Here is an 11,212-nt window from a genome sequence, read left to right on the forward strand (position 1 = left end):
ATCAACTTGGATTTATTTTTCATTGTAGTTTCGAATTTTCATGCCAATGGCCAAAATATATATCATGCAAAATTGAATTTGCAACCTAGTAATGAGAGGAAATAAGGAATTTTATTGATAAGTATGTATCAGAAATTCAAGTAAAGAATTAGTTATGTTCAATATAATATGTTTAATATAATCACTATATAAAAACTCTAATTTAAATCTTTATAATTGAATATTTTCTTTTCAAATAATATGTTGAAATACAAACAAAAAAATATATTTATACTAGTTTTATATATTAAAATTCATAAGAATAAAATAAAATCATATGCGATACCATGTGCATGGCATCTTTATTCGAAGAAAAGCTTAATTGCAATCTAAACAATTAAGTACAATCATTACTTCCAAATTTATTAGCATCTAACTAATTTTCTAGAAACAAAGAACCAAATTGCCAAATTATTTTAAAGTGGTAGATTTAATTTCCACCCGGTGACCTGGCCTCACGAAGATGCTTCTCCCTTGAGAGTAATTTAGCCAACCTACACAAATCCAACAAAATCCAAAATATCGAAGTAAATAAACAAATTAATAATAGGAAGATGAGAATTAGAGATGCTTTTAACTATTAATATATATAAACAATTACGGTCAGGAGATATATTTACTTTATGAGAGCCTCTTCATTTGTCATCTTATTAATTGGTTCGAAGACTCCAGTGCCTAAATTAACTCTTGACACTGATTTCTTCAACAATTCTTCACCCACTTTCACAAGATTCTGCAAATTCTCTTTGGTGGCAACATCCACAGATGAGTGTTCCAGTCAATGCATTATCCTGTATATATTAATGTTAGATAATATATTTTTTTATGGTTATTTGGGAAAATTTTGTGGAAGGAGAGGAGGGAAGGTGAAGAAGCGTGAGTAAAAAAATTAAACAATCAATTAAATCAAGAAAATAAAAAAAATAACCGAAAAAACCAAATCTTAAAAAAAAATGATTACACCAATTCAAATTAAAAAAAAACGAACAGTTTAGTTTTGGTTTTATAAGTTTGTAAACGAAAAAACCAAACTGAACCAAACCAAATCCAAAACAAAAACACTAAACCAAACTGGAAAAAAAAAACTAAACAAGAGAAAAATCATGTCAAACTAGTTTGAACCGGTTTTTGTTCTAAAATAACCAAAACAAATTGAACTGAAATCAGTTTGTTTGAATTGATTCTAGTTCTTTTTTAAAAAAAAATTGGTTTGATTATTTTTTTAATAAAAACCTAACTGAACTAAAAAAACCGAGTCAAACTAGTTTAAACCGTTTTTTGTTCTAAAATAGCTTAACCAAACTTAACCGAAACCAGTCGGTTTGAACCGATTCCCACTCAGTTTCATTTTTTTATAAAAAAAATCAATTTTATTATTTTTTTATAAAAATCAAATTGAACTGAATATAACCACTTCTAGGAAAAAAAAGGAATAAAGGAAATCGAAGGTAAAAATACATTTATTTTTTGAATATCAAAGTGATTGAAAGATGATATATATTAAATATTGATTATAGGTTAAATGGTGACAAATAAGATTGGAAAGGTTTATTTATTAAAAAATGAAGTTGAGTTTTTTTTTTTAATTTTGTATTAAGTTAATATAAAAACAAATAAATAAAGTCATTTCCTTCCCCATTTATCACCTCTCAATTTAGGACTGAAAATAATATATATTTATGTTATTAACCCCCTTGCCCTCCCTCCATTCACCTCTTTCCTAAACAAACTGTTAGTGTAATTAGGTTGTATAGAAAACCAAGATGGGCATGAGATGCACCTGAATTCGAAGATAATTTTCTTCCGATTTAAGGGCTTGAAAATCAGTGCAAAGGTGAAGTCATTAATTCGAAGATAATGTCTTTCGATTTTCAGCTGACGCAAATGGAGATCCATTGCCAAAGAAAACTTAAATTAGTAATTGACAATTTGAATCAAATGAAGATATATTGAGCTCTTAAGTTGTATCTCGACAGTTCGAAGGAGAAAAACAAGTTTAATGCAACGATTCATTGCCGGGATTATTGCCCGTCTAGAGGAAATATTTTAGAGCTGTTCTCAAGTTAGAAGTCATTAATGTCTTTGGCAGCAAAGAAAGGGCGGTTTTGCTTGTTTGGAGCAGCTAGCATAGCAGTCACGAGTCCACCAGTGCTTGTCCCTGAAATCACATCAAAGTAGTCTGCAACTCTTGCATCTGCGCCATCCAGCTTCTAAAAATAGCAAAACAACTGCTTAGTGATATTTTTATACACACATCGATACGCCAAAACTAGTAAGTATTTAATTTAGTTCATGCATTAAACTTAATTTCTTATTCTGTTGTATGACTTATACATGTGATCATGAGCCCGGTTTCTTATGATCTACGTGCCTGAAGCTCAGACTCCAAAAAGAAAAGGATGGTTCCCGGAATAATGCCTCTTATTCCACCTCCATCAATGCTAAGAATAGTGATTTGGCTTCCATAAGTTGGAGGTTGAATGAGTGATCTTGGAGCTTCCATATGAGCAATATTAAGAAGAAAGTCTTCAAAGTACGTGGTGTGATGTGATAGCAAATGACTTAAAACCTGGCTTGAATTTGAGTTAGAGCGTATAATTTTTGTAATAATTTAAGATAGTCAAGATTTTACTTGCTTGTCTAAACTCATAAAATATACTTTCCAACCATGCAATTTTCTCAAATTTAAAAATAAAAAATATTAGAAAAGAAATGCTGAAAATATAATAAGAAAATTAAGAGACCTAGAAATGGAAGAGTTATTAGAGAAGTAATTTAGCTTAAACTTTCTAAGAGTTTGGGGGGCCGATAAGCTAGTACTGAAGTCTAATTAAGTGTGAAACTTGCAGTCTCCAAAGAGGATGTGGAGGTATTTATAGACTTCAAGTCCTTATGAAATTCGGGATTTCATACGTAGTCCAAAAATTCTACAAACCCAATTTGATGTTTTTAGATGCAAGTAATCAATCAGAAAGAATCAAGTCTGGTTAATATCAAATCATGAATTAAGGCCGAAGGCAGCCACGAATTCAAAATAGGCTTCATAAAGTTTTGCTACATGGAAGTTTCTCCATAGCCAAGGATAATAGGCTTGTGATAAAAGCATCTTTGAAGAAAAGCAAGAAAAACATAAATTTTGGTAACCAGCTGTAATTGTTAAGATATATGTAGCAGTGTACTTTACTCTTTGTTTATTAGGAGGACTACAAGATCTTGAAATCCTAATCTATTAAATGAAATTATTCGTTACTTGACTTCTATACGATGCCTAATTGTGTGATATAATAGTGTACTATAGTTATCATTTGTTGGTAAAATAAGAATTTATAAATGATTAAGAAAGAGAACAATAAATTCAATTTTTTCCAAAAATAGAATAAGAAAATGAACTTTTTGTTCAAATATAATATTTCTTTATTTAAAAAAAAAACTAGCAAACTAGTTTTCAATTTTTAAGTTAATAAGTATAACTTTTTCATAATAATCTTTTATTTGAATGATATAAAGTTAATATTTTATAATTTCTACATAAAAAATATGAAGATGGTTATTGAAAATTAATGTTTTAATTTTTTTTATAAAAAATAATTATAATACTGTTTTTTTTTTTTGTAGAAATTCTTTTATGTTTTTGACTAATAAATATGTTTTGTAGAAATTTTTTTATGTTTTTGACTAATAAATATGTTTTCTGATTTATTATTCAAAAGAAAAAAAAATAGAAAAGAAGAAGAAAACTAGAAATAACAATATATATATATATATATATATTATTTTTAAATATTTTAAAGTTGTACATAATAATTGTGGATTTGTTCCATACGAAGTTCTTTGCATTAAAAAAATTAATTTGCATGGTTGAAACACTCGATAATTAATGTCAAAATATCGTTCCCTCTAGCTTAGGACATCAAAGCCGTCACTAGATCAAATCAAACACTTCTTAGATGGCAATGATCTACGCAAAACACTTCCAAGCAGCATAATTGCAATGTATACCTCTTTTTTCAGTCAGCATTTTACCTTTTGTCAAATATTTTTGCAGCATAGTACAGTTTTTCCTACGTGTTGTCCACATCTTGTGTTTCTTGTAATTAAGTTCATGCCTGTTCTAAGTTAGACCAGCTGTTCTTGATGATAATGTTAACTCATCATAGAACAGAGACTTAATTAAATAAGTTAGAGTAGAGACTTCTGCAAGGAATAGCATTTGCTAAGAACATTCAAGACTTTTTAATTTGGAAATCAAGCAGGAAAGTATTTGATTTCAATGTCTTTATTAGTTTATATCATCAGGCAAAACTTAATTATTGTGCACAATCATTGACCAATCCGTCTTCTTAATTAATTAATTAGTTCAATTCCTTTTATGTTAAATTCGAGTTCCATTTGAAAGATTCAAATCCTATGATAACTAGACCGATCTTTCTCGTCAGATTTAGATGTGGGATTGGTGTTAAAATGCGTCCCTCTCCTCTGGTCTTTATATTTTGCAGCCTTAATTGGGAAAACTCCATTAATGTCATCCTTCTTCATTAGAATCAAAATTCTCTGAGGCATTACATTATTCATTCCAGACACCTGTAATTGATTAAACTAGTAACAGACTCAAGTGCTTAAACCTAATTAGTTGATGAGAAAATTACGAAGAAGATTGCATTAAAAATTGTAGTTAACAAAATTATATTGTGCTCAACAGTACTTTTACTTTGGACCAATAAAAAATGTTCAAGATAATGGACAATGGTAATTCATTAATGAAGAAAAATAATAGACTATATTGCGCTAAGATCATGACAGTCCTGATCAAGAACAAGCAAAGATTTTGTTCCAATTCCCATTCTCGTGGAGCTTTTAGTGGCTTGAAAAGTTTCTGCTCGTTCTTTTTCTGGTTTTTTAATCTTCAATTTCTTCCTTTTTATGGATGTATAACTTTATGTTTAACAAAAGCAAGGATATCCTTATGATACATATAATACGAAGATTTTTCCACCTGATTTTTTGTTCTCTTTGTTTTTTCCATTTTGGAAAATCATGTGCTTACATATATACCAATATATATTGTACGTATAGTAGTTACTTTTTCATTTTACTTATAGGTGAAATTATTTGTTTACTCTTAAGATTTTTCATAATCTTCCCTTTTGTTTGACATGCTATTTAAAAATAAATTAATAACTATGATTATAAATGTTATTGAGTACAAATAAATTTTGAAATAAGTAAAATAATTATCATAGATTTTAAACTCAGAATAATTCATGGATCAATTTGAAACCCAATAGACATGAACCATGAATCAGTCATAGAAAAATAAATTAACTTGGTTAAAAACTTAAATTAACTAGCAACTCGTTTAATTTAGTCAAAACTATATCAGAAAAAACTTAATCTTTTTTTTTTTAAATATTAAAACGGGTTAATCCTCTCCCCTTAAAATCTAAGACTTCCTCAGAATCAACAGTATAATTGGTTTTGCAGCAACACGTGGCTCAGCTCATTAAAAAATACAACCACCTATTGACAGAGTATACACAACTCAAAACGAATTAGTCAAATGGTCATGAACATGGTATCACAGAGTGGTGATACATGTGCGCCTCTTTCTTTTTTTTTTGTTGTATAACAACTAACCTCATCCTCCTCCATTATGTTAATTTGTAATAAATATTATTTAACTTTAATATTTAATTTACTTTTTTTAAACACATTCAATTTGTAATGAATATTATTTAATTTTTTTATGTTTAATAAAAAATTTATTTGCATAATTTTTTTACTATTAATTTATATAATTTTTTATTCTGTATTTTAAATAATTTTTTTTAAAATATATTTAAAAATAATCACAGAGGGTTTTACCGACAGACTGTATCCATCGGCATTTGACATCTTAGTAATGAATTTACATATGGAATTAATCCGTCGATATTTCACAGTAACTTGGTGTAAATTTCACAATTACTGACGACCTGCCGACAGAAATAATCTGTCAGTATTTCACACACTCACCGACAGAATACATTCAATAGTATATTTCAAGCAGGAATTTTTTCGGCACACAATTTCCGTCTATAAAACCATCAACAATTGTTTTTCTTTTTTTACCGACTGATGTAGCAATAAAATAAAATATTACCAATAAAAGGAAAGCCGATAGAATATTTTCATTGGTAATGTCATCGATAAAAAAATTACCGATGAACTATGAATTACAGAACCGATGGAATAGTTTTGTCCATAAAACTATAAAGGAATAGTTTTGTCCATAAAACTATAAAATCTTGTAGCGTCTACTTGTATATTTAAAAAAAATGTTGATTTTTTTATAGATTAATGAACTTTTATATTATACTTATTGGCTCAAATTTTATATTATAATTACTCGTATACATTTAACTCACCGTAATTTTCATAGACATAAAAACTTTTATTTATGACTCCAAGTGAGAATTAATTAACTTTTTAATAAGCCATAGGCAATGCATTCAAAGTCTAGGGAATTTACGTGCTAGACCAAATGATGGGCTTAAATGTAGATCATTTGGCAACTTAATTGTATTATTTATCGGGCCATAGTAACCTAAAATCTGGCTTATCCATTTAAAACATGATGTTAATTTAGAGCTGGCTTAACCATCCTACCGAAGATCCAATTAAAATATTGAACAGACCAGTCCATTGGACATAATGGCCCCAGAGCTCAAGACCACTACAAATTTTAATTATTTGTACGAGTTACATCTTTTTTTCTTAATACCATACAAGTTACCTGTTCATATTTAATTTAGAGTATTCAAGAATATCCTTATTTTTTTAATATATTTCGTTTTCGTTTCTTTAGATTGAAAAAAGAGTTCCTCAGTTTTTTTCTCTTTGTTACTAAATCAAGTTAGATTTGTGTTTTAATTTATAAACAAACAAAAAATATCAGATCATAACTCATAGGCACTAATCGGTCTCAAAACATATCTACACTAGAAATTTCAAACCATGCCTTCAAATAAAATTCAAAACTCATTCTACCAACCGATCTATGAACCAAATGTCTAAAATTTCCATAAAAAATCAACAGAACCTAGAAAAAAAATTATTATTATTCCAACTTGAAAATTCTAAATAAATGTGTATTTCTATCTTGAAATAAATGTAGTATTGATCAAGTAGAATGTGACCTAACACTTTCAGAGAATTAACAAATACAAATAGAGATATCAATGGAAACAATTATGTTAGTAATTTGCAGTGAAATGTATCAACATAATATTGTCTCACTATATCCCTTGATATAAATCTATATAAAAAAAATTATTTGTGTTTCCTAAGGGAATTATAGTCGAAAAAAAAAAGAGAAATGAAAAGAAAATGTTTATCATTTTACAAATGGTATTATCGATTAAATAAACTTGTTACTAATATATATCGACAATATTTAAATTATGATTTAGCGAGCAATCCCCCCTCCCCTCCCCTCCCATTTCTTCTTCGTCCTCTATTTTTCTCTATAAATAATAATAACCCCTCTTTTTATCACAAATCAAACTCTCGTCATCTAAAATTTGATCACTCTAACACTCAATTTGTCAATATCCCTATTCTGATTTAATTTTTTTTACTATTCCCCACATCAAGCAAAACTATCTATTTTTTATTTTAATCAATTTTTAAAATATTAATTTTTTTTAGAATTTTAATGTAGTATATGAAGTTTATGTGTGTTTACTTGTTTTATAGCTTTTTCCTCATAGAAATTTATTGTATGAATATATGATTTATATGTCTAATTAAGGTTTGTTTGAAATTTTTTTAAAAAAATGTATTTGGTTATAAGTTGATTAAATTGATTTTGATTTTGTGATTAAGGTGTATTGTAATCAAAATAAATAATTGTTTATTTAATGAGTATATTTCATATTTTATTAATTTTATTGTTAAGTTGAAAGTCTCAGTAAACATGGAGGAATTTGAATTTTTATTAAAAAAAACAATAATGATTTAAAGATACTATTAAAATATATTGAATAAGTTTGAGTTAAATCAATGTTAACTAATTTATTTAGTTCATATAATTAATTAATACATATTATAATTAATATTCTATATATGTTTGATATAACTAATGGATGATCATCATTATATGTATTGAGTTGTTGCCCCTGAAAGATTGCACACGATAAATTATTGTAATAGGATTAAAGATTTTTTTAATTATGCACATTTTTTTGTTTGTTTTAAAAAACAAAAAAGAATAATTTAGTTTTTATTTAAAGTATTAGATATCCATGTAAGAGATATAAAAAAATTGATCAAATTATTGTTACGATTTATCTTCTACAAAAAAAAATTCATGAAAAAAATATTTGTGTTGATATGCATATAAAGAGCCATATGCTCTTTACAAGACCATGGTATAAAAGATATTTAGGTCAACTTTTAATTATAGCTACATTTATGAAGTTGTAGATAATAATAGTAATTTCAATAAGAATATGGTTATGAATGCGATGAGAATTAATTAAGGTTGTGCAAGTGAATGTTCAATCGTAAATAAAGAATCAAATATAGACGCAACCAGGTTTCTTAATCTTTTGAAAGACTCCAACGGACCATTATAGGATTAATGCAAAATTCACAGTAAAGTATCGGTCATTTCACAGTTGTTCACCATAAAACTCAAATCATGGGCTAAGACCAATGATGTTAGAATTGTTGAATGAGCAAAAAACATTTTATTTGAAGGGAATAGAGTGAAAGAGAACTATTATATTGCTAAATAAATGATGAAACCCTCTGGCCTAAGGTCTAAGATACTAGAAAATTAATGTATGTCCAAATTTCTACATATTGTACTACCTTAAAAATATAAATTTGATTGAATATAGAACTTGTGTGTATGCTCATTATAAACTTAGAACTAGAAGAGGAAGGAATCTTATCGCATATAAAAAACTTAGATACTTTTTAATTATCTATGGACTACAAAAGTTATTAATGTTTTTAGAAACTTCTAAGCATATCGCACAATATCATTTACATGATGCAATGAATTCGCAGTGCACTTTTTTTTATAGTGAAGCCTAGAAACAATTTAATATGGTGCATCTTTAATTTTTAATGGAATCACAGAATGTACGTCTTAGGTTATCTATAGTGTAATAATGGATTTATTTTTTTCAATATAATTTATATTTGTTAAGAGATGTTCAAGTCTTTTTTTTACACAATTTATAGTGAAAAATAAGGAATAATAGTTTCACAAATTATCAAATTACTATTAAATTACAGAAAAAATTATGATTTGATAAAATTTTAAATGTCAATAATTCTTCAAATAATCAAATCTATCACCAAATATATATGTATATATATATATATATATATATATTAGTGCTAGACCTAAATCATAATCCTTATAGTAAAAGAATCTTTATTGAAAGTTATATGGTTAATATAGAATCTACCTAGAATTAGGATTCCTAAACTAAACAAAAAAAAATTACTAAAAAACAAATATGAACAACCTCCGGACTTAATTTAGACATGAAAATTACCTCGGCTTATTATAACTAGCTAACATTTTATAAAGTTAGGTGTATAAAATGCATTTGCAAAATATTTATTTGATCCAACGGTTAAATCAAGAGTTATGCTCATTTTTGTCATCAAGCTTGTTAAACTTGTCTAAACTTTTGTAAACCAAAAATCACTTAACAAGCGTCTCACTCATTCGTGCAATTAATTTTCTTAACTATTTCATTTCATAAATTAACTCAATTGTTATTTTTGGTGAATGAATCAACTTGTATTTCTTATTATTTATAAAGCTAAATGACATGGCATTTTTACTGTAGCTACACTAACTCACACATTTTACTATGGATTACAATAATAAAATTTTTGATAATTTTAAAATTAATACTTAAAACTTTTCTTCTGCACAACTGAGCTCGAATTAGAGCCTAATTGCATATATATTTTTTTGTGAGGATTGAATTGCAAGACATATGAATGAAGTGAAATAAAAGGGTAATATAGGTGGCACATTTGAATTTATTATTGAAGTATATTTTTCCTCTGTATTTTTTTGCTATAAAGTGATCGATCCTTTGTATTTTTCAAATATATATTGCAATACTTAACTTCAATTTCATCATTTTTTAACTTCAATTTCATCATTTTTCAGTCCTTATTGGGTGAGAGGAGATAAAGGCAATCGCTGGAATTCTACCTAGAGAGAGAAAGGCGTTGTTTCAATGATTTCGGCCACCAAAATGTTAGATTTTTATTTCAAATGGTTCTACATGATGAGGGGGGGTGAAGTAGGTGTTTTGATACCTTGAAAATGCCTAAAAAACATATTTGAGATGGGGAAGAAATTGGGTTTCGGGTTGATTCTTGGTTTTGGATTATTTTTTACGCTTTTGGAGGTTTAAGGATGGGTATAGGGGTGTTTTCTAGGTGTTTGGTGTTAAAATTTGGTTTTTAAAGGACAAAAATCAACCACCCCAATTTTCCGGTCACAACAATAACCAAAATCTAGATATGCCAGATGATATGCTATTTTTTTTAAACAGAATTAGGGTGACAATATATCATCCATCTCATTATCTTATAAAACAAAGAAGAAAAAAAAGGCATGCGTGCGAGCCCTTTAGTAAGAGGTGAGGAGTTCTTAGCTTTTTTCTTTTTCTTTCTTTTTAGAATTTTTTTATATTTTTTTAAAATAATTTTTAAATTTGTATTTTACTTCTCAGTGATTTGTTTTTGCTTATTTATCCTCTTTTCTCAATGATTTGTTTTTGCTTATTTATCCTCTTTTAAATAGTGATTAGTTTTTAATTATATTAGATTTGTTTAATTTTTTAAGATATTTGTATTATTCATTTGTAGTTTTTTTTAATATATATATATATATGTATATATTTGTAGTTTTTTTAATATATATATGTATATATTAAATTTATTTTTAAAAATGAAAATTATTTATTTATTATGTTATTTTGTATATATACAGCCTTGCATAATTGTTTTTTCTTTTTATTTTATCCAAAATATCTTATGTGTTTGATGATTTCTATTTTAATTTGAATAACAAATTCATTAAACACGATGATTTTTATTTCAATATGAGTAATAAATTCATTAAATATAAATAGGTAAAATACTCATATTA

The 11,212-nt window shown here is 27.0% G+C and overlaps 1 protein-coding gene and 1 long non-coding RNA gene across 2 annotated transcripts; both read right to left on the bottom strand.

Annotated features, from left to right (window-relative positions):
• Window positions 1-331: 331 nt before the first annotated feature.
• LOC105109268 (uncharacterized) lies at window positions 332-1,882 on the bottom strand. The gene is made up of 3 exons (XR_839210.1): window positions 1,820-1,882; window positions 660-830; window positions 332-533 (listed from the first exon to the last, which is right to left on the bottom strand). It is a non-coding gene; the product is annotated as an uncharacterized LOC105109268 (long non-coding RNA).
• Window positions 1,883-2,075: 193 nt separating this feature from the next.
• On the bottom strand, window positions 2,076-2,552 carry LOC105109269 (patatin-like protein 2). The gene is made up of 2 exons (XM_011003913.1): window positions 2,411-2,552; window positions 2,076-2,249 (listed from the first exon to the last, which is right to left on the bottom strand). The coding sequence occupies exons 1-2, from the start codon at window positions 2,540-2,542 to the stop codon at window positions 2,103-2,105; spliced, it is 279 nt and encodes a 92-aa protein (XP_011002215.1). The 5' UTR covers window positions 2,543-2,552; the 3' UTR covers window positions 2,076-2,102.
• Between the last annotated feature and the right edge of the window lie 8,660 nt (window positions 2,553-11,212).

Source organism: Populus euphratica, unplaced genomic scaffold (assembly GCF_000495115.2).
Source record: "Populus euphratica unplaced genomic scaffold, PopEup_1.0 scaffold287.1, whole genome shotgun sequence".
In the NCBI taxonomy this organism is placed as follows: domain Eukaryota; kingdom Viridiplantae; phylum Streptophyta; class Magnoliopsida; order Malpighiales; family Salicaceae; genus Populus; species Populus euphratica.